Below are 24,293 nucleotides of genomic sequence, written 5' to 3' on the forward strand. Positions count from 1 at the left end.
TTAGGTCAGTGACTGCATTAATTGTTGTCGTTAGACGTTTAACGGTTAATTAAACATTGGTCGGCGACTTCTGCATAAACCGCCAACGCTTTGCAGCTTCAGATTGGAGTACGTACTGGTTTTGCGCGCACTATACTATAATAAAATCTGTGCTGAATTATATGCTATTACAAAGCCACTTTTTTTTTGACACTAAATTTAGTTTCAGTCCGACAAGGTTCCACTATTTCCAGGGTTGGACTTACACACCTCTTGAATAACGTTGGCCCCTTCAACTATGCGGCGTTTTGTAGGGTTGATATTTTAAGTTGCTAAATTAAATATTTGTTTTTCGTCGTTTTTTACGAATATTAAAAAGAAGATACAGGTATTCTATTTTTTTTTTCTCTCTCGTCTGGCTTTACAAAGATAAGCCAATGTCATGTTTGTAGCAATTTGCAACAAGTTAATCAAACTATACAAGTATGGACCCTGTCTGTGCCGGCGCTCGCCGACACACGCACGGCACCCCCTTAGAGCGCTTTCTAGTCAGGTTTAACAGAAAAAACACACCAAAAAGGTAGAGCACGCCCGCCAGCTAACACCAACACAGACGAAGTCCACAGGTATTCTAGTTTAGAGTGAAAAAAATTTAAACTATTTTTTGTTGTTATCTGTCATTTTAAACAATGTTAAGATAAAGAAAAAAAGTGGACTTCTGACTATGCTTGTTTGGAGTGTTTTTTTTGTTAAGAGTGGCTGGTTTTTGTGTTAGTTGGTGTTTTTTGTTGGTGGAACTGACTGGGAAGCGCTCTAAAGGGGCGCCGCGCGTATGTCGGCGGGCGCCGGCGCAGACGGAGTCCATACTTGTATAAATTCAATAACTTGAAAATATCACAAACTTGACATTGGCTAATCAGAGTAAAGCCAGATTTAAAGGAAAGTTTCGTCGACAGTCCGACAAGGCTCTTTTGGCACTTGAGTAAAGGCGCAGTTGTCGCTTTATGCCGACACAGCGAACTATCAACAAGTGCATTTCTCTAGATGGCGGCTTAAGTTCCGATTTTGGCTACGCGCCAAAAGAGGTTTGTCGGACTGTACGTTTAAAGTTAGAGCAACCACTATTTCCACACATTGATGACGCCGTCGGCAGAGGAGCTGACTAGATAGCACTTGCCGGCTTCGACCAGCGTGATGTCAGTGAGGGGCGCGGTGTGGTAGAAGCTGCGCGACTCCACCGTGCGGTACACGTTGTCCTCCTGCAGGGAGGGCGCCACTGACGGGTTGGACTTGCACACCTCTTGGATTACAGTCGTACCATCGACAATACGGCTTCTAAAAATAAAGTAGATGTTGGTGCTTACCTATACGTCTGTACACAATCTTTTAAATAATTTGACACATCTTAAATAGTGTTTTCTTCTCTCTGGATTGGTTTCCGCACTTATACGTTTTCGTCTGTTGTGCGTTATAGTGTAATCCTCTTTTTAACGTTTTATATGGAAAAGAATTGCACACTATGTTTATAAATTGACAATGATTTTTATGTACAACCGAATAAGCAGCAGTCAGCACATATACCCATTCAGATTATCCGAAAGAAAATTCAGATTAGGAAGTATTCCCGAGACCACCGCATTATCATTACAAGAAAGCCCTCACCATCAGTGATTAATGGAAGGGATCGCGACTCTAAAAAATGAGGAATACGACGCAAAAAGTAAACACATACCTGTATTTAAGCGCATTCAGTTGGTCATGGGGCGCATTGAGCAGTATATGGGAATCTTCAGGGTGTTGAAGGTCCCACAGTCTCAAGCGCTGGTCGGAACCTCCAGAGATGAGGAAGCGGTTGCCGTCCCGTGTCCCACAGTATAGCGCGCTTATGTAGTGTGAAGCCTGAAATCCATACAAAATACGAATAAATAAAAGGCGAGCGCAGCAAGCTCGTATTTTTTTATTTTCGGAAAGAAATTAGTATAGCACGTTACGCTCTCTCTGTTCCGTGATCCCATATAAATGATAAAGGTAACATCTCAGTGGGTGCTAACGGTTTTGAGTCAACAACCAATCACTAACATGTTTTCAAAAAACATTCGAGCGTGGATTCTCTGCGTTGGACTCCAGGTACCATTACAAGCCTCCAAAGTCACTACGGTACTTACACTAACGAATACGTACGTACTTACACTCACAGCAGCTACTGCAACTGCGAACTAGATGTCGCTGCACGTAGTTAAATCGCACTAGAACTTTCACTCTCCAGCAACGAGATAATAAAGTGTTTCCGGGTTCAATACCTGTCTAGAAGTTCTTTGAAGGCGATCGTGGCAAAGCATCGTGGCGTGGCAGACAGTAGCTGCACGAGGGAGGCTTATGACCGTATGTAATGGCGTGGCCAGTAAAAGATGAAAGTGGCAAGTATGATGAACAAAGCCTTAATAGCTTAACGGTTACAGGAGCGGACTGAATTCTGAAAGGTTGGCGGTTCAAACCTCACCCGTTGCACTATTGTCGTACCCACTCCAAGCACAAGCTTTACGCTAAGTTGGAGGGGAAAGGGGAATGTTAGTCATGGTTAAAATGGCTAATATTCTTTAAAAAAAAATGGTGCACTTACCACGGGGCTATAGTGCAGCGGCTGTGCGCCGGCGGTGGCGGGCCACAGCGCGTGGGTTCGCTGCGTGGACTCCAGGCACCACGCGGCGGCGTCCCTGCCCCCCACCGCCCACACGCGGGACGACGAGCCTCCAAAGCCCACTATACGACGAATTCGTTCCGCTGGAACAACATGTATACAGTTACACTAGCGTCACATTGTAAGAAAACCGGTCAAGTAAGTGTCGGTATCGCACACGAAGGGTTCCGTACCATCGTACAAGATAATTATAACACTTTTATGTGTTAATGTTATTGTAAATTAATGATGGACAGCACCATCTATGTGTCATTTAGTAAACTAATTTTATTTATTCGTAAACAAATTTTTTTTGTGATGTACGTTTTTTAAGACCTACCTAACTGCCTAATTTCATGATACTAGGTCAACGGGAAATACACTTATAAGTTAAGTTTTGATTCCCTTGTGTTTGACAGACACGAGAGACAGGCAGACAACGAAGTACACCTAAAAGGGTTTCTTTTAAGATACGGAACCCTAAAACTATAGTGACATACACACACACACAACCTCACTTTAGTAACTATCAAGCCTGAAGCACGCTAGAATGTTAATCCCAGAAGTCTACATTATACAAGTTTCCAACCCTCCAAGACAAGACGGTCGGACCAGCTGGGCTTCGAGCTTGAGCCCCGCTGGGTGAGGATCTTGCTATTATTACAATCGAACTCACAACATACTGCTTTCTACACGCTGTCAGTGGACATTTCAAATGGTGGATGATGTGATTATGATAATTACTAGCTGATGCCCGCAACCTCGTTCGCGTGAGTATATTTTTAAAATCCCGTGGGAGTTCTTTGGTTTTCCGGGATGAAAAGTAAGCCTATGTGTTAATCCAGTATATAATCTATCTCTATTCTAAATTTCAGCCAAATCCGTCCAGTAGTTTTTGCGGGAAAGAGTAACAAACATAGACACAAACTTTCGCCTTTATAATATTGGTGTGATAGTGTGATAATAAAAAAAACAACTGCTCACAATTAGGGTGTTTGACCGACGTAATGGGCAGCCCGAACCGCAAGTCCCACACGCACACCGCCCCGCTCGAAGTCCCCACCGCGAGGTACCCTGCGCTGTTCGCGTACAGACATGTGTACACGCCTTGTTTCAGGTCCCCTTGCAGTTTCCACGCGTTACCTGTCACAAAACAGGGGACATATAAACAGGTAAACTGATAAGTATATCGAAGTATTAAGTGTATGCATGCAAACTGTGGAATCAACTCTCAAAACCTTTCTTCTTCTTTTCTACCTATCTAAATATAATTACGAGGAAACAGAAAAACTACTAAATACATACATTGTGCAAAATATAATCTGATCAAAACATAGACATACGCACACAAACACATACACAACACAAACACTTACACACACCTGCACACACACATATCATACACACACACCCACATCAACTTTTACATAAAAAAATATTTGTATTTTTAATTTAGTATTAGATTTTAATCAATTAATTATATAAACACTGTATGGGAAGGCACTGGCCCCTATAATACGGGCTGTCCTAGTTTAGCGACTCCACGAATCGCGTTATTTAAGTTTGATAAATAAATTTTCATTTCATTTTATTTTCTTAATGTATAGGTTTTTTCAGTGCCACATCAGGCAGATAAACTTTGTCCCAATAATTTTCACATTTTGACAGATTCCCACTACAGAAATTGGCATAACGTGAAAATTCAGTAGATAAAGTTTATCTGACAGTTGTTAAACATATCGTAACGTAAAATATCCCTATGGTAAAATATCAAAGTATGCTACATTGACAACTAGATGGCGCTTGTACTCCATTATACCCATAGACATACGATTTTTCGCATGATTATACCACGTTACTAATTCGTACAGTAGGAGTTAGTCGAATAGTGTGTTCTTATAAGTGGTCCTTACCATTTATGTAATTTTTGGAAAAGTTGCCCTTTCTGGCAACTTAATTAAGGGGCATGACCAAGAGACGGGTCTGCCCGCGAAATTCAAAATTGATTTGGTTTTTCGCAATTTGTAAACTAATACGACAACGTAGGCTCATGGTATTTTAATTGCGACAAATGGCAATATCATCCTCACAGGTTTATAAAAATCTTTACTTGAAAGGGTCCAGTTTAAAAAATTAATTCTAGTATCGACTAATTTGTGAGAATAGTATTGTCTGTACTGCTCTCCAGTTGACGACACTGCGACAGACTTGTGTATGCTCACCCGGCGCTCGCAAGTCCCAGCCCACGACAGTCGCGTTGAGCGTCGCGTACGATATGACGCCCGCGTGCACGCCGCCTGCGAACGAGCACGCCACGCACGCGCCGTCTGTACTGCTCTCCAGTTGACGACACTGCGACAGACTTGTGTATGCTCACCCGGCGCTCGCAAGTCCCAGCCCACGACAGTCGCGTTGAGCGTCGCGTACGATATGACGCCCGCGTGCACGCCGCCTGCGAACGAGCACGCCACGCACGCGCCGTCTGTACTGCTCTCCAGTTGACGACACTGCGACAGACTTGTGTATGCTCACCCGGCGCTCGCAAGTCCCAGCCCACGACAGTCGCGTTGAGCGTCGCGTACGATATGACGCCCGCGTGCACGCCGCCTGCGAACGAGCACGCCACGCACGCGCTGTCTGTACTGCTCTCCAGTTGACGACACTGCGACAGACTTGTGTATGCTCACCCGGCGCTCGCAAGTCCCAGCCCACGACAGTCGCGTTGAGCGTCGCGTACGATATGACGCCCGCGTGCACGCCGCCTGCGGACGAGCACGCCACGCACGCGCCGTCTGTACTGCTCTCCAGTTGACGACACTGCGACAGACTTGTGTATGCTCACCCGGCGCTCGCAAGTCCCAGCCCACGACAGTCGCGTTGAGCGTCGCGTACGATATGACGCCCGCGTGCACGCCGCCTGCGGACGAGCACGCCACGCACGCGCTGTCTGTACTGCTCTCCAGTTGACGACACTGCGACAGACTTGTGTATGCTCACCCGGCGCTCGCAAGTCCCAGCCCACGACAGTCGCGTTGAGCGTCGCGTACGATATGACGCCCGCGTGCACGCCGCCTGCGAACGAGCACGCCACGCACGCGCTGTCTGTACTGCTCTCCAGTTGACGACACTGCGACAGACTTGTGTATGCTCACCCGGCGCTCGCAAGTCCCAGCCCACGACAGTCGCGTTGAGCGTCGCGTACGATATGACGCCCGCGTGCACGCCGCCTGCGAACGAGCACGCCACGCACGCGCCGTCTGTACTGCTCTCCAGTTGACGACACTGCGACAGACTTGTGTATGCTCACCCGGCGCTCGCAAGTCCCAGCCCACGACAGTCGCGTTGAGCGTCGCGTACGATATGACGCTCGCGTGCACGCCGCCTGCGGACGAGCACGCCACGCACGCGCCGTCTGTACTGCTCTCCAGTTGACGACACTGCGACAGACTTGTGTATGCTCACCCGGCGCTCGCAAGTCCCAGCCCACGACAGTCGCGTTGAGCGTCGCGTACGATATGACGCCCGCGTGCACGCCGCCTGCGAACGAGCACGCCACGCACGCGCTGTCTGTACTGCTCTCCAGTTGACGACACTGCGACAGACTTGTGTATGCTCACCCGGCGCTCGCAAGTCCCAGCCCACGACAGTCGCGTTGAGCGTCGCGTACGATATGACGCCCGCGTGCACGCCGCCTGCGAACGAGCACGCCACGCACGCGCTGTCTGTACTGCTCTCCAGTTGACGACACTGCGACAGACTTGTGTATGCTCACCCGGCGCTCGCAAGTCCCAGCCCACGACAGTCGCGTTGAGCGTCGCGTACGATATGACGCCCGCGTGCACGCCGCCTGCGAACGAGCACGCCACGCACGCGCTGTCTGTACTGCTCTCCAGTTGACGACACTGCGACAGACTTGTGTATGCTCACCCGGCGCTCGCAAGTCCCAGCCCACGACAGTCGCGTTGAGCGTCGCGTACGATATGACGCCCGCGTGCACGCCGCCTGCGAACGAGCACGCCACGCACGCGCTGTCTGTACTGCTCTCCAGTTGACGACACTGCGACAGACTTGTGTATGCTCACCCGGCGCTCGCAAGTCCCAGCCCACGACAGTCGCGTTGAGCGTCGCGTACGATATGACGCCCGCGTGCACGCCGCCTGCGGACGAGCACGCCACGCACGCGCCGTCTGTACTGCTCTCCAGTTGACGACACTGCGATAAACTCATACGAGAAGATCCCGTGTCTAATCTGAAATCGATATGCCTCATTTAAAGGTCAAAATTAAAAAAAATGGCAGTCAGTGGAGACTGACCAGAAAATCTTAGCGCTTACGTATAAGGAGGCCCAACCACAAATAAAATGGGACAGGGTCAAGAGAAAAATGAGATAAAAGAAAAAGTTTTATCGTCAAAACGCATATATTGAAGCAACTATAAGTATAACTTACCTTAGCACAAAAATGGAGCCTTCTTGCGTAGCGGCGACCAATGAGTGTCCACCCTCACACGCCGCCAACGATATCACTGGGCCCGCACTCCGGTTGTACATAGACTTCGATCTAGGGAACAAAAAAATAATTGCTTTGATCATGAATGCTGATCTATAGTCTATGTTGACTTTGCTCAGACTTAAATTAGACTTAGACACAGAATGACATACAGAATGACGTTAATTTTTGTGGCAATGCGAACCGCCCAACCGAGTGTACCGAGAATTAAAATTGTTACTTAGTGTCAAATCGCTTGAAGTTCGTTGTGCCCCGTGACTGTAGCCGCTTACACAATCGCAAGACGTTCTGTTTGCCTCAAACCAAAACCAAGCTTGGCCATCATAGTCCGCTATATCGAATGCAGTCTCTTGCAAATTGTTACAGAGACGCTATAGATATCTTCTGTGACAATATACCAAGATTTTTTTTTTTTCTTTTTTTAAAGAATATTAGCCATGCTAATCATGACTAATACTCCCCTTTCCCCTCCAATTAAGCGTAAAGCTTGTGCCAGGAGTGGGTACGACAATAGTGCAACGGGTGGGGATTGAACCGCCGACCTTTCGGAATTCAGTCCGCTCCTCAACCGTTGAGCTATCGAGGCTATTATATATATAGAATATATAATTGTGATGTATTTATGATGTGAATGGAGTGTTAACTATGATATTGGTAAGTTTGAAAAGGGCGTGTATAGCCTGCAAAACTGTGTTAGATTTATTATTTTGTGTTTATCCTGTGTTACCGGGACATAAACTGTGTATATATTTAATATTTGATAATAAAGACATTTTTCAAACAAAAACAAACAAACCAAGAATAAAAAAAAGTTAATTACGCAGATAAGTAATTGTTAGTAAGTAGTTTGTTAAGCTTTTTTCTATTTTGTTAGTAAATGTTCTGGATTAAGTTTTGTTCTTGTTAAGTTTATTTGTGTTGCGCTGTAGTTTTGTACCGACATATTTTATGCAAGCCAAGTCCACATTGAGGAGATACAAATGCGTCCCTGTATCTTTGTTCATGTATCATCTTGTTTTCTTTTTTTACAATTGTAGTCAGTTTTGTGGACTGAATAAAATGAAATAAAATCATTGTCAAATGGTCTTCGTATTGACACTATGTTGATAGAAGTCTCATACGTACTTGTTAACATAAGCGTGACCTTGGAGCTTGGCAGCATCCCATAATCTAACGGTGCCATCGTCCGAGCAGGATCCAAACAGGTTGCGGTGAGCTGGTAACCTTACCAACTGATTTACTCGAGCCCTAAAAAGAATAACAAAATACAAACATTTTTTATTTGGGACCATAATGCACAATACAAAACAAAAATATGTAGAAAAATCAGCCAGGTGCGAGTCAGACTCGCGTACAGAGGTTCCTTAGGCATGCATCTCTAATTTTCCCGAGTTATGTACGATTCAGACAGTTAAATAACACTTGCCTGCAAAAAATCGTGAGGAAACCTGCATGCTTGAGAGTTGTCCATAATAATAGTCAACGGTGTGTGAAGTCTACCAATCTGCACTTGGCCAGCGTGGTTGACTATGGCCAAAGTGACTTGAGAGGAGACTCGTACTCAGTAGTGAGCCGGCGATGGGTTGACCATGATGATAATGATGGTTCTAAGCTACTAGACTCACTTGTGCTCATGTAAGTAAGCTAGGAGCTGGTTCCCGGGTCGCCACGTCGCGGGAGGCAGAAGATCTTCCCCTGCTTCCACATTATCATCGTGACTTCTAGAACATTCAAATCACATAATATACTAGTTTATACACCTTTCAAACAAAAAAAAAACTAAATTAAAATCGGTTCATTAGTTTAGATGCTACGATGCCACAGACAGTTACACTGATACACACGTCAAACTTATAACACCCCCTTTATGGGTCGGGGGTTGAAAATAATGGTTTGACCTTATTTCAAATTAGTCAAATAGGCTTAATGACTTAGGTGTTAAATTTTATTTTAGAATAAATATTTTTATTCTAATTATTTTAAAAACACTTGGCCACTTTCGAGCGATGTCATTTTGTTCGTGATATGTCATCTGTACCTACTATATCAATGGTTCTATTACATGCGTGCACGCACTCACCTGAGTGACTTTTGGAACTTCTGTTGCATTCGTGTTACTAAATTCCTCAGTTCCATGCGACAGGGGGCCATACTGTCTGTGAAAAAAACCACATAAATTTTACAGGAAGGAACTGTAACATCTATACAAATAGAAAATTGAAAGGTTACATTTTGTGATACATATTAATTAGACGTTAGTCTAGTTGCGACAGTTCAGGTCAGTTGATAGAGACAACGGGCCTATGTTTTCCGTACTAACTTGAAGAAGTTAGTTGTGTGACTGGTTAGTCATTTATGGTTAACGCCCACTGTCTTTTTTTGTTTTTGTCATTTGTATGGCAATACCTAAGCTGCAATTAGACCTGCTGGCAAGTGATGATGCAGCTTAAGATGGAGCACGCTTGTCTAGAAGATGCCTTTTTACTCTTGCCTTGAAGATACTTAAGTTATACGTGGCAGGAAACACGGATGCCAAAAGGGTATAACATCTGTATAGCGAAGCTTTAAAGTATACGACGGAGAATAAGAGAGAGAACAAATATTTACATTGCACGTAGCTCGCGCTATGGCCCAAAGTGCCCATCTGCGAATGTGGAGGCTGGCTGACCGACACAGCGCTCGCTTGCACCGCACCGACCGCGCCGGAAGCACCTGACTGAGACACTGTCTCAGACCCTGAAATAGAGTATTCCCCTAAACACACGTCTTGTTGGTCGTTTGCGGAAAAGCTGCAATCTTTGCTACGATCTGATTGGGCGAATTTATGGTATTCTTGTTGCAACAATGCATTTAAGCCAGTAGTGTGAAAGAGTCAGCCAATCCAAGAGGTATTTTTTAATTGCGTGATAGGCTTGCGCTTGACGACTATCAAATCATGCTTATAAAAGAATTGGTCTAGGTTGGAGTCAACTTGCCTAGAAGATGCCACTCTTGCTTTGATAGAAACGTGGCAGGAAACACGGACGCCGGAAGGGCATTCCACACCTTAGCGATTCGTAGATGATTACGATCGCAACACTATAGCTTGCTATAGCAAACTATTGCGATACGCCGTTTCTAGGCTATCAGGATACTGTAAATAATTTGCTAAGCGCACCTCAAAAGCAATGATTACAAAACGAGTAATTCTATCTAAAGTTGCGACATGGTAAAACCCCTCCTTAAAAAAATGGTTTATAAAATTCATACAGAATTTATGTGATAATTTATGCGTGCTCTTTTATGCGTAAGATCGCAATAAGTATAACTATATATAAGTACTAATTTCTAACATTGCAATTCGAATTTTAGATCTAGATTTTAGACTTACCTTTAATAGAGGATTGCTCCTGCGTTTGCCCAAACATGTGCTGCCATTCAGTGTTCATGTGGGTTTCGTGTGAGAGAGACGTCTTATGTGGTCTTCTAGAAAGAAAATTACGCTGCAATGCAAATGACTTCTAACCAAGACATGTTACGTTCATATTTCATGGGGTATTAAGTCTGTTCCCACTCATAGAGCATAGAAATATTTTTTTTTTTAATAAAGAATATTAGCCATGATAATTATGATAATACTCCCTCCAATTAAGCGTAAAGCTTTTGCCAGGAGTGCAATAGTGCAACGGGTGGGGTTTGAGCCGCCGACCTTTCGGAATTCTGTCCGCTCCTCAACCGTTGAGCTATCGAGGCTCTCAAATAGAAGAAGTCTTATAGGTCCACGCAATACCTGGTCTGTGCAGACGCGTACAGTTTGTCGGCGATATTGTGCGCGAGTGTATCGCCTCCCGTTTCGAGTTGCACCGATCTCGATATTCCGCCTCCGTTTAGTACTAATCTTCCTGGCGCGTCTGTTATATGCTGAAAAATTAATTTTGATTAAGTTAGATTTAATTAGAGGGGCGTGTGGCCTAGTTGTGACAACGCATATCCATCTTTTTTTAAATTATTTATTCGAACCAAAGAATAGTTGTACATAAGTCCACTTGATATCCTGAAACTCTCTTGATTTTATGTGGATGTTGCACATTCCTCTTAAATATCTAAGATACTGAACTGAAAAACAATAGGTATACAAATAGAACCTGAAATCATAATATTCGAACGTAAGCAGGTAATTAACTTCGTGTTACTCGTACAAATCGTGATTATGATTACGCAACGTTGACCGAAATCGGTAACTGGATGGGTGACCGATTTTAGAGGTCCGAATTTTTCCTTTTCGTTTGCTCCGTGTCTCGGAGAGCACGTTAAGCTCGTCCCGGTCATTAGATACCACTAACATCTGATAATAACTGTCAATTAACCTGAGAGTCGAAATTTCGTTCTCTTAGTCGAGTTGTACCTATGTGGAAGGATCTGAGAACCCACCGCATTATCCTAAGAGAACTATCCATTGTAGGATTATTGGGAAGGAGTCACGACCCCCAGTAATTAGGAATAACGACTACAGAGAGATATTTAATTAGTGCATGCGTCTAACGCGAGTTCAAAGAGCATTGAGTAGTTAGACCATAGACTAACCTGCGTCGAAGTGCTCTGAATCTTGATGAGATGTGCACTCATTGCTAGTAACTGGTTTTCTACGTGTTCTGTCATACCTATAAAGAAACGTTTAAAATTATGTATCTGTTGTAGGACAAAGAATTTTGCTGCAAGGCCCGATTTTAAGATGAAATATTTCGGCCGGCCAAACCCAATTTTAGGACAAAATAATACCCAACCAAACCCAATTTTAGGAAAAATAATACCCAACTAACCCTAAACCAAAAAAAAAAAAAATTCGGACAAATTAGTTTCGCCAGCTTACCAGATTTTAGATCGCTCGACCATATTTGGTTTTAGGGCAAAACATTTATGCCAATTAATCAAATTATAGGGCAAACTAATTCGCCGGTCACACCTGATTTTAGGACAAACTAGTTCGCCCGGCCACATTTGATTTAAGACAAAGCGTTAGGATAAATGATTTTCACCTTTCAATCAGGTTCCATAACCTCTGTTACATAACTGTCAAATAAAAATACATCCTCACCATCTGAAGCCAGTCTTCTGAATAAGTTCTTAAGTTGTTGTCCCATCTCTGAGTACTGTGGCACCATTCCTTCTTTTACCTGTTTAAAGTAGGAAAAAAATAATTAATTTTTATTTACAATCTTCTTTCACTCCATATCAAAGAATACAAAATCCCTACCGCGTTTATCATATCCTTCCACAGAATTAAAAAAAAAAAAAACATCTTTCTCATCTCTTCAGTTTAAATAATCTATGAAAGTTCCAATCAAGTTTCAATTTCTTTTTCATCGTGGAGTGAACGGTACTGATTTTGATCGCGACTAAATTTTACAGTATTCCCATCTTTTTCTTACCAATGTAATGAGAAAAGGACAGACGAACTTAATTTAATTTCAAACGACGACTTCAGGTGTCACTCTTGAGCACAGTGTTTTTTGAAGAGTAACACTAAAATTTTGTCTTTAAAATTCATTTTCCGTCTTTTTGGAATATCAAAAAGAAAAGTGCATCCTGTTCTTTTTAATATTACTCTAAATTTTACTCTAAATATAGTTTACAGAAAAACACCCAAATCGACGCCCTACCGACGTCTTCTCAATTATAACGCATACTAAATTACTTATAAGCAACAGTAAATTTCCTTGCCTTCAATCTAGCACTCCGCCTTTCTCGTAGTGTCTGCACGAGGCGATCTACGTCGCCGTGTCTCAGTACTGCGTCTAGAACTTTCCTCGGTATGGGCTCCGCTAAGCTTTCCAGCAGTAGTTCTGCTCTTTCCACCTAAACAAAGAAAATAAATAATATAAATAAATAATAAAAAAATAGAAAAAAATCGCAAGCGTATTGAATTGGCTTGGTTGAATTGGCTCTCCACGCGAATGAAAATTAATATGGACTTAAAAATGAGTACCTATTGGTTGTGCAACGGAAACCTAGTAAAATTAGTACGCAAAATATGGTTTAAAAACTATATCTACAGGAACGGTCGCTTTCCTTCGTCTGAGTTAACTCCTTCCTGGCTTCATAGATGACGCTAGGGGTTGAGCTTAGGCGAACACCCGCGCCTGCGCACTGCCGCGCATAACCAACGACGCGACGCCATATTTGAACGGGAGAAATCATTGCGACGAGATTCTGTGAGGACGTAAATTCCCATACGCGCGCGCACGCCAATTTTATGGCCGCATATACCTACTCGCATACAACCCAAAACCGCCACAGCATCCCTGGAGCAGATTCCGGAGCCAGGAAGAGTTGCAGAGACAAAAGGTTAGTGACCTTTCTTACTGGATTTGTTTTTAGGCCATATTTTGTTGTTGATCTAGGTTTTAGGTTGCACATATCACTACCGCAAACGCTCTGGGATCCTTGCCTACACGCTGAGGTTCCACCTATTACATTTTACTTTATATTACATTTTACTTGGCAAGTGTTCAATTACAAAAAGTTGTGTGTTTCAAAAGGGTTATTATTGTTTTCTAATTGTATAAACCGCAATGTAACTATTTCTTGAATTCATTTGTTTATTGTTTCCAAGTGAGAGAAAAGTAGTATACAAGTTTCGGCCGACGAAATAGCATTTAACAGTCTTGTTTACATTAAAAGTCACTAAAAAGTACTCGCTTCGCCTCGCCATTCCAATATTACTTGGCCATACATTACTTTATTTCCGGCCTGGCGTATTGATAACGTATGCGACAATTACCTGGATCAGTTTGTGTTTAAGGTGTGGCCACACTAGCGGTAGTATTTTGCAGTTGACGTCAATGGGGTTCAATAGGCTCGCTACACACGACACCAAACCGCACACTTCGTGACGAATCTGCAAAGAAATCAAAACACCAAGATATTTATCTACAAAATACTGCAGCAAATGGGGTTATTCATATTCTAAAATTATTTTTACCTACTAAAACCCCCACCGAGTGGATTTTAGTAGGTGAAAATCCTATAAAAGGGTCAGGGGTTACGATGTAAAGAGAGAGAGAAATATATAAGGAGAGAGAGAGGGAGGGGATAGAGGGGGAGGGGGAGAGGATTGAGGGAGGGGTGAGGAAGAAAGAGAGAGAGAGATAGTTAGTTTACACATGACATACCCATAGATTAGGATGAGCAAGGTACACAGCACTTTCGGCCACCAAATCGCATAGAGCTTGTTTCGGCAATAACCCCAATTCTGCCAAACTTGTGGTGGCACGTAAAGCCTTCGCTATAATCCACTCCGATTGGTCTGTCAGGCCCTGTAATCATTGATTTACTTGTAATAGATAATATTGCGAGAAAAAGAATTAGATGGATCAACTCGCACACAAAGTGGTTCTCCTTGTCTGCAAAGTTTCTAATTTCACCAAACCCAATACAATTAATAAGGACGGATACAGGTACGGATAATATTCCTAGATTTTTGTACACATTGCGAGCCATATCAGATGTGTAAGTGTTTAATGTTTCCGACCAGGATTTTACCAACGTACGATCCTTCTTTCAGCTCCTCAGAGAAAATTTTAAGTAAGTATTTAAAAAACCTTTTTAAAGAAAAAGCTTTTTTGATATTTCTCAAATAAAATTGTAACTTATTCATGAAAACAAAATATATAAGTCCAAACACAACTACCCTGTTATGTCATTAGGGAGTTCCAATGTACAACCTCCCTCCATTATCATCATTAGTCGAGAAAATGCTTATGGGGCATGAGACGGGTCTGCCCGCGAGATTCAAATTTAATTTAGTTTTTCGTAATTTGTAAACTAATACAACACCGTAGGCTTATGGCACTTTAATTGCGACAATGGCAGTATTATCCTCACAGGTTTATATAAGAATTTTTACTTGAAAGGGTCCAGTTTAAGAAATTAGTTCTAGTATCGACTATAACTCACAAATTAGTCGATACTAGAGCTAATTTCTTAAACTGGACCCTTTGAATTTCGCGGGCAGACCCGTTGCATCCACCTTAAAAACCCCTACCGCTCTGATTCATGGAAAGAGTCAGGAATACACAGTACTAGAAGATTCTTACTTGTTGTAGCAGCGGCAGTAGTATGGGCGCAGCGTGCTGGCCCACATATGATGCAACTCCCACTACCCGCTCGAAGAAACATCCTCGCAAAGCCACTTCTTCCTTATCGTTTAGGAATGTCACCATATGTGACAGTATTACGTCGTTTGCTAGAATTAAAATTTGATTCGCCAATAAAGTTAATTAAAACTGCACAACGTGCCTGAAAATCCTTTCTAAGTGGGGGTCTACATTATAGAGAGAATCTACATGCGAAATACAAAGTTTCTAGACCCAGCAATTTACGAATATGATAGGAATGGATGAGTGCACTGGTCCGTTTTTTGTTAGTTCGCTTACCTTTTTGTTTTCCAAAGAAAACGCATAGCTTTGTGATCCCATTTTCGACCAACGCACGTTTCACTACGGCTTGAGAATCCGTCAGTAAATACGATACTGTGGAACGTACCTAAAACAGAAGCTAACTTGTTCCGAATCAAATTATTTCAGTATTTGAATAAAAAATTAAGAAAGTATTTCATTGCAAATAGTTGACAAGTATGATATATGTATTTACAATAAGATGATGCCTGCGACTTCTTCCGCGTGGATTTAGATTTCTTGGGATAAAAAAAACCGGTCAGGTGCAAGTCGAACTCGTGCACCGAGGGTTCCGTACTCGGGTAATTTTTTCGACATTTTGCACGATAAATCAAAAACTATTATGCGTAAAAATAAAAATAAAATCTGTTTTAGAATGTACAGGAAAAGGCCTTTTATATGATACCCCACTTGGTATAGTTATCTTACTTTGAAAATTAAAACATATTTTAATTTTTTTAATAATGTAACCACAAATTCACGGTTTTCGGATTTATTCCTTTACTTGTGCTATAAGACTTACCTACCTGCCAAATTTCAAGAATCTAGGTCAACGAGAAGTACCCTTTAGGTTTTCTTGACAGACAGGACGAACAGACAGACAGACAGACAAACAGACGACAAAGTGATCCTATAAGGGTTCGATTTTCCCTTTTGAGGTACGGAACCCTAAAAAGGGGCATATGCTCAATTATGGTTCACTAACTCAGTGTCTAACACTGAATGATAACTGAAGGATACATATTTATTTTTAATCCATTGAAGGTTTTCTACGAAAAAATATTTTGATTTGTAAAAATAGTTATAAAAATACTAACCATTTCATGCAACGCCGAAAGTTCAGTTTCGTAGTTGATGTTAGCTGTTTCTTTGTCAGCCATATTTTGGGTTTGGTCTAGAAACCGAACCGCTGTCTCCGCTAACTTTGCTAAAACAAATACATAATTAGCGTCCATTTACTCGATCACGTATGAATTAATATGATTAATACCTCTTCCGCACACTGCCTGAACGGAGGCCAAGACAGTGTGGACGCGTTACTCGCATGTTCCTCGTTAACGCCCATCGCTCCCTATTTTGTCTGTAAGTATGTAATAGCGCACAGTTTCGACGTCCATCGAGTTGCAAAGGCAAGCGACCTAGTGCGACCTACAGTGTGGAAGGGGGGTAGCGATCATTAAGTTTACTTTTAGCCACATATTGCTGCAGCTCGGACTTTAGCCCGCCCGCGGCGCCAGTTCCGGCAGGATGTATTACGGAAACATGTTGCTGTCTTGCGGAGATAGGTTCCGGACGCACGAGACACATTTGGCCACACACCATATTGCTGCAGCTCGGACTCTAACTTCCGGAGCGTGGGATAGGTAGATCTAATAAAAATCTAACAAAAATGTTTTAATCTTACCAATGTTATTCGCATAGGCAATCCGTACGGGCAGTGCCGGATCGGAAGCCCGCGGCGCCAGTTCCGGCAGGATGTATTCCGGAAACACGTTGCTGTCTTGCGGAGGCAAGTTCCGGACGCACGAGACACATTTGGCCACACACCATATTGCTGCAGCTCGGACTCTAGCTTCCGGAGCGTGGGATAGGTAGATCTGGTAAAAATATTCACTTTTTAGGATTCCGCAGCTCAAAAGGAAAAAAGGAACCCTTGTAGGATCACTTCGTTGTCTGTCTTTTTTTTTTTTATTCAGATACAAGTTAGCCCTTGACTGCAATCTCACCTGGTTGTAAGTGATGATGATGAAGTCTAAGATGGAACTGAGCTAACCCGGGAGTGGTACGGCAGTTTTTATTAAACCCTTACCCCTTTGGTTTCTACAATGCATCATACCGAAACGCTAAATCACTTGGCAGCACGGCTTTGTGCAGACTGCCAGCTATATTATTATTCAATTTATTACTAGTTTGCAAGGTAAACACTTACGATAAACGGCAAAATCCTGTCCAAAATAGTCTCTGAACTGGAATTCTCACACAACAACTGCAGGATCTCCAAGCAATGCAACTTCGACGTACAATGATGCAAGCCCCTTATGCAAGACGTCACTAGCGACGTAATCAAAATCAATCCTTCACCGTCCGGCCCCATTTCCTTACTCTCCATCGTTTTATTATCATTATCTTCATCATAATCGGCTACATTTACATTCATAACTCTAAAACCTTCCTTTATTAATGCTTCCATATCAACTTTGGGGATTTCTCTGGTCTCTGGAACTAGATTTTGGTAGTCCTTGGAATTGGACGGCTGTGTGAAGATTTTGATGATGTTCTTTATGTCCTGGTAGATACGGGCTATTTTCTCGTCAGCTGGTAGGATTGGTTGGGCGGAGAATATCAGCATGTACGATTGGAGGAATGAGTAGAAGTATTCAGGGAATAATCTGTAGAGTAATAATATAAATGTAAGAATAATCATCAAGGCATCTTCAAGGTAAACGCGGCCCATCTCAGGCCACATCATCACTTTCCATCAGGTGTTATCGTGGTCAAGCGTGTGCCTATGATGAATAAGAAAATTAGTTCAGAAAATCGTTCAAGACAGACCTTTTAAAGTTAACCTTGCTAGTATCTTTCACAGATTTTGATGAAGAGCTGTTTGTGTTCTCTTTTGTGCTCTAACTGCCGAATAATGCCGATCATTGTCGAAAAAATAAAACTTTTGGGATGCTTTGTCGATCATTAGACCTTAACACAGACATTTTGGAATCTCGTTACACTTATTAGGGAGAAATATCAACATTATGTATCGAAATTTACTGAAATTGAACGGGAGTAGAGGATTTCTAAGGGATCCAACAAACTACACTTTCCACATACTTGCCCCTAGCTTCGTCCAGATAAATCTCAGCACTCCTTCTATCCTTCGGGTTCCGCTCCGTCATGGACTCCAGTAAGATCCGTAACTCCTCTTCGCAAGTATCTGGTAAGGTCATAGTGGGAGGTCGGTCTTCGCCGTTCCTGTATGCTAGTAATCCTGGGAGGTCTAACGCTGGAGTACCGTCGTTCCAGAGCTCTAGAAGAGCGCATCTAAGGAATAAATAATCTATAAGTAGAATAGTAGAAAATAAATTTTGCACGCCATGCTTGGCATAATATGCGATTTTACCTAATATTTAAGACCAGTGTATATTATACCATATTCTAGCAATTAAACACTTTTTATTGTTATTCTTAATTTGTACTTAGTATGCTGAATATAGTACCTACTTGACTCAAATAACGGATCAAGTATGACTTATGAGTCAGACTCGAACACGAAGGGTTTCGCACCATTGTATGAGAAATCACAAATCAATATAACCATTTGCAAGTTAATGACGGACAGCCCAATCTTGATGTGATTTTGTGAACTAAATTTAGTTGGGGACACAAACCTTTACTTTTTAGGGTTCCGTTCCTCAAAAGGAAAAACGGAACCTTTATTTCTCTGGAGATTTGGATCCTAAAAAGTGTAAGATTTTTTTTTTACCTTACATTTAATTATTCTTTGATTCTCTCTTAGGTTAGATTAGTTTAGTGATAATGAGAAAGATAGAAAGAAAGAAAATGCATTTATTTGCATTTATGAGAGCTCTTTGAGGCAAGCAGCAAGGGAAAGAGTTTTGTTAAAGGGGTTTGTCGAATTGTATATTAAAACTTACCCAGTAGAGAATATATCCATGCTGGGGATGAGCTCACCTATTTTGCACGGCGATTCACTTAATAACAGACTGCTAGTTCTATCATCAGCCTGTAAAATAATTACAGCAGTTTAATAACCAATAGGTAGTAAGGCATTTTGTCCGATCGCCGACGATAATCGAGAAACGAGTTGAGCTAAAAACTAGAAATGAGTTGGCTAGCAACAATAGCGAGTGAGTAGTTGAAATAGTATTGTCAATGGGCTATGACTGCTATGAGCGAGTGGGTGAGCGCGGAATGTGGAATCAAACTGAAGGGTAGAGCTTTGTAGAAACTCTCGCCTTCTTTATAAATTAAATAATAATATAAAATTACAAAATTAAATAAAACTAAAAATAAGCATTTTTTTAATTCATGCAAAAGTAAAAAAAATGCTTCAAAAATCGGCTTTGTGTCGATCGATCTATCCTGGCTTCGCCTCGGGTAGCTTATTACAATTTTCATAGGAATCTCTATTTTTTTTAAAATAATATATAGCCTATGTTACTCAGGAATAAGGTAGCTTTATACTGGTGAAAGAATTTTCAAAATCGGTTTAGTAGTTTCTGAGATTACTTCCTACAAATAAACTTACAAAACCTCTTTATAATATTACAAAAACTCACTGAATTCCTAACATTAGGATCTGGAGCCCTAACAAATCTCTCCGGGGCAACATAGCACAGCCTTCGTCTCGACGTGTCAAAGAAGTAGCTGAAGTCAGCGGGATTGTCATCCGGGAGGAAGGTGGGCTTGAACGACGCGATATCCGTGAGGAGCACCCACAGCCAGGAGGTTACCATTATGTTTTCTAACTGGAACAAGATTACACAGCTTTGGCTTTTCTTCTTTTGGGCAGATTATAAGGCTTCCCTAGTAAAATTTCTAAAAATCGTTTCACACACTGTTCTACTCGCGCAATTATGCGCCGCCGTACTAGGTCGCTTGCCTTTGCAATGCGATGGACGTCGAAACTGTGTGCTATTGCATACTTATCGACAAAATAGGGAGCGATGGGCGTGAACGAGGAACAAGCGAGTAACGCGTCCACACTACGTCTCTGCCTCCGTTCCTCGCTCCTTCCCATGCCACACGGGCAGTGTGTGGAAGGGGGGTAAGGGACAAGTGCGTAGCCGACTGCAGGCAATAGTAGCGGCGACGTGTTATCGTGTCGCTGCAGACTAATGTTTGATGTGTTTGAGAATAGCGATCGCGATTTCTCTTTGTATCTTTTGTTTGAAGAAGATGATGAGACTTGTTTTTTTACTATACAAGCATAGAGAGAAAAGACGAATTTGGATATATGTATAGAGAGAAAAGATTTTGAGCTACCTGGTTTATTGTTGTAACTTTGAGCAAAAAGGTTCTGTGTGAGTAGATTGGATGTCAACCACATATAGGCCAACGTTCAGTTTTTTTTTTAACCTCCATATTTCATTTAAATTTTATTTTATTTTGACGATTCAAAAGCACTTGTAAAGTTTAATTGAATAAAAAAAATAATTTGAATTTGAATTGATATAAATGACTAATATAATAAGTCAATGAAATAAAGTAAAAAATTGAACAAAGGTAATAACTAATTTACCTTAATATCTCCATGACAGATGCCAAGTTTATGCATCCTGTGCAATGCGTACAGGACCTGGAATGTTATCCACTTCTTCTCCAGCACAGTGAGAAATGGTCGAGTTGACATTCTATCATACACACTGCATTTACAGTACTCTCGCATTAGAAGACCAGCTTTGTCTGTCAACTGAAAAAAAATATTTTTTTTTTCTCAGTGTGATTTGCGATCCGTCCGAGGACTTTTAGCAATTTAGTTGAAGGTTTTATCCTCAACAGCTCAACGGTTATAAGAGCGGACTGAAATCCGAAAGGTCAGCGGTTCAAACCCCACCTGTTCCACTATTGTCGTACCAACTCCTAGCACAAGCTTTACGCTTAGTTGGAGGGGAAAGGGGAATGTTAGTTATGATTGAAATGGCTAACATTCTTTTGAAAAAAAGACTGCTCTTTCTTGTCCTCAATCAAGAGCCTGGTAGCTAGTGGTTTCCTTTGACAGAAATCTTGCTGATATTTGACAGAAATCTGAACTTGATACATAATTTCAACTTAGGATTATCCATCTTTTTCCAAAAAAAAATATCTCATATTACTAAAATTAAAATATATTGTATGAAGTAAAAGAAGCGATGATAGTCTAGTAGTTAAAATGTCAGCCTCCTCTTCTGTTCCAGGGTTCTATCCCCGGCATGCACCTCATGATGGCCAAACCCTTCTCATCTTGAGAGGAAACCTGTACTTAGTAATCAACCGGCTTCCGGCGATGGGTTGATTATGATGATGATCCTGATACAACACATTTATTTGCATTGTTATCACGTGTGTCATAGAGTTACATAATATGTAGTGATAATATTTCATAGATATTAAAAAAGCTGTAAAGTTTTATCAAAGAACATGATTTTTGAATAGTTCACTTTATATTACTATGTTATTATTATACTTTAGATTGCCTTTGATTGTACCATTTTTTCCAATATGTGAGTATGTCATTTATTAAGTACACCATTAATTAAAATCAAACAATCAGGCTAAAAAGAGTGCAGAGAGATGTATTCAGAGATCAATCAACCAATTAGATTTTTAAAAAACAACATTTTAATTTTTTCCCATCATCTATTAAAAACCTGATTGTTTGACTCAACACATCTCCTTTCCACTCCGCTTAAGTGGAAACTGGGTCTCAGATGAGTACTTACAATAACTCTCTGAAACGGTAAGCAGTTAAAAGCCGAGGCAAGCTGTTCTTTAATCTTCAGTATCCTTTCCTTATGTTCGGCTAGCGGCAGTGAGGGGTCATGAACAGCAAAAACCTTAACCACAACCAGGCCTTCTCTGGTGCGAGCTCGAGCCACTTTGAAGAATCTTGTGGAGCCAAGGCTGAATTTTATCAAAAAATCAAAGATATAGTGCATCCAAACTAAGAACAAGATATCTTAGCTGGAATACTAAGGCTGAGATATATCACTGGCATAGATCTATATTGTTTTAACTGAAACTTAACTTCGAGCAAAGCCAAAGTGGGCTCTATAGATCTCAGCCTTATATTTTGATTCAATATAATTATTACTAGCCCTTGTTCCTTCCGGTAAGAACATGATTTTTTGTGGCTTAAGACATTTTATAGTTAATAGTGGCCGGCCTGGGCTTTGTATGGGTACCTTTTACAATTTTCTTCGCTCCTTTTCCCGCTCCCCTTTACCCTTCTCGTGGTTAGAGATACTAAGTTTTAACCCAGGGTTTATACTAGGATAAGTAATAGCTTGGCAGATGGTAGAAAATGGAAATTGGATAAATTTTTAATGGTTATCTATTATGGTAATGGTAATTTTATGAAATAATTCTTCAAAATCTAATGACTATTTTGGGAGTTCCGAGGGAATACATAAATGCACATAAACAAAGACTATCTTAACACTTTCTAAGCTTCCAAAGTCATCAAGTTAACACAAAGAATTATTGGATAGATCCTTACTTACCTTTGATCGAATGATAAATCCACATGGTCACTTAAATAATGTTCAACTGGATATATTTGTGATGGAGCTACACCGACCAGTTGATTTCCCATTTTAATTCAAAGAAAAACTAAACTAAATTGAAGACAAAAACATCAAAGTTTACTTTATAATCATTTAACACGTAGTTAACTCACATACTTTCCACTGCGTACGTAGCTATAGAGAGCTAAACAAATTTATAACAATGTTAATTAATTAACAAAATGGAACAAAATAATAAAATTGCAAGTTTTGTACATATTTTGTTGACAAAATAGATAGCACAGATCACTATATACAGTAGATAGGATTTTTGCTATTTTGACGTTGACATTGATGGACCACAGATAACTTGTTTTTTTTTCTCTCGTCTGGCTTTTACAATGATAAGGCAATGTCAAGTTTGTAGTTATTTGTAACAAGTTAGCTAAACTATACAAGTATGGACCCCGTCTGTGCCGGCGCTCGCCGACATACGCACGGCAACCCCTAAAGCTATGGTTTCCTCCAACAGCGGTGCCGTTTTTAAACGGACGCAATATGACGACCGCAAAAAGACGGCCGTAAACATGTGGAGTGTTCGAGACTGCATTGACCGTTTTATTACGGTGAACAGACCACAAAGTACGTGTTAATGGTTGAAAATGGACGAACTTGATTTAGCATTACTCGTATATTTTGGAAGATGAACAATCATCAGAAGACGAAAATAGTCTAGTCTTTATGTTTTACATTATACAGCACATCATGAACCCGCACAAAATCAATTAAAATTTCATCATCCTCGCTGGTCCAGTTGATGAAAGTCATTTTGAACAATAAATATTTTAAAATGTCACGCAAATTAATATTATGCTTGAAAATACCTTCACCGCTATGAAAAAAACGTTGACAAACACTTCGACACCGCCAAGACGGCCGTCATGCAAATGGCGGTTTGACGTTACGGTGTCAATTACCGTTATCTAGGAAACCGCGCCATATTGTTTACATAGACATCGTTCTAGTGACGTCATTCACCGCTGTATTAAGGCCGCTACATGATGGCACCGCTTTTGGAGGAAACCAGAGCTTTAGAGCGCTTTCCAGTCAGTTTTAACAAAAAAAAAAACACTCCAAAAAGTCACAACACGCGCGCCAGCAAACGCCACCACAGACGAAGTCCCATCGAAGTCCAGATAACTTGATGGACTTTTGACACGATTAAACGGTGTTTATAGATATAACGAAATGTACCATTTTAGTACCTAGTGAAAATCACTTACAGTTTTTCGATTTTAAAATAAAGTAAAAGTACAAAACTGAGAAACCAAATGGCCTATTTTTAATTCAACCTAAAGAATCAAAAATGTTTCAACAAAATTTCTTTACTAATGGAGATTAAAATTATTTAAAGTATACTTACAAAATAGTTATATTAATACCTAATTACTATTTTGTTTAGGTACCTTTTCCC

General features: G+C 41.3%; 1 protein-coding gene and 1 long non-coding RNA gene across 2 annotated transcripts in view; both read right to left on the reverse strand.

Moving 5' to 3' along the window:
- Positions 1 to 24,293, reverse strand: part of LOC123865565 — a 417,170-nt gene that overhangs the window by 179,804 nt on the left and 213,073 nt on the right. The window lies entirely within an intron of this gene.
- On the reverse strand, positions 905 to 23,107 carry LOC123865522 (phosphoinositide 3-kinase regulatory subunit 4). Its single transcript, XM_045906590.1, has 29 exons — positions 22,962 to 23,107; positions 22,817 to 22,925; positions 22,037 to 22,217; positions 20,857 to 21,027; positions 19,895 to 20,083; positions 19,250 to 19,338; positions 18,426 to 18,635; positions 17,530 to 17,989; positions 17,005 to 17,197; positions 16,418 to 16,527; positions 15,579 to 15,687; positions 15,240 to 15,388; positions 14,316 to 14,459; positions 13,925 to 14,041; positions 12,865 to 12,999; positions 12,239 to 12,317; positions 11,728 to 11,804; positions 10,934 to 11,064; positions 10,535 to 10,629; positions 9,772 to 9,900; positions 9,245 to 9,320; positions 8,790 to 8,885; positions 8,290 to 8,412; positions 7,105 to 7,215; positions 6,739 to 6,905; positions 3,641 to 3,799; positions 2,600 to 2,760; positions 1,712 to 1,878; positions 905 to 1,314 (listed from the first exon to the last, which is right to left on the reverse strand). The coding sequence occupies exons 2-29, from the start codon at positions 22,906 to 22,908 to the stop codon at positions 1,101 to 1,103; spliced, it is 4,134 nt and encodes a 1,377-aa protein (XP_045762546.1). The 5' UTR covers positions 22,909 to 22,925; positions 22,962 to 23,107; the 3' UTR covers positions 905 to 1,100.

Source organism: Maniola jurtina, chromosome 5 (genome assembly GCF_905333055.1).
Source record: "Maniola jurtina chromosome 5, ilManJurt1.1, whole genome shotgun sequence".
Lineage (NCBI taxonomy): Eukaryota > Metazoa > Arthropoda > Insecta > Lepidoptera > Nymphalidae > Maniola > Maniola jurtina.

What these genes read in the sequence shown, in the direction of transcription:
- LOC123865522 (XM_045906590.1), bottom strand. Translation starts at nt 22,908, where the DNA reads ATGGGAAATCAACTGGTCGGTGTAGCTCCATCACAAATATATCCAGTT. An exon ending in TTGCTCATCCTAATCTATGG is followed by an intron (nt 14,042 to 14,315) that starts GTATGTCATGTG and finishes ATTTCTTTGCAG; the next exon opens with ATTCGTCACGAAGTGTGCGG. An exon ending in CTGGGACTTGCGAGCGCCGG is followed by an intron (nt 3,800 to 6,738) that starts GTGAGCATACAC and finishes GTTTTGTGACAG; the next exon opens with GTAACGCGTGGAAACTGCAA.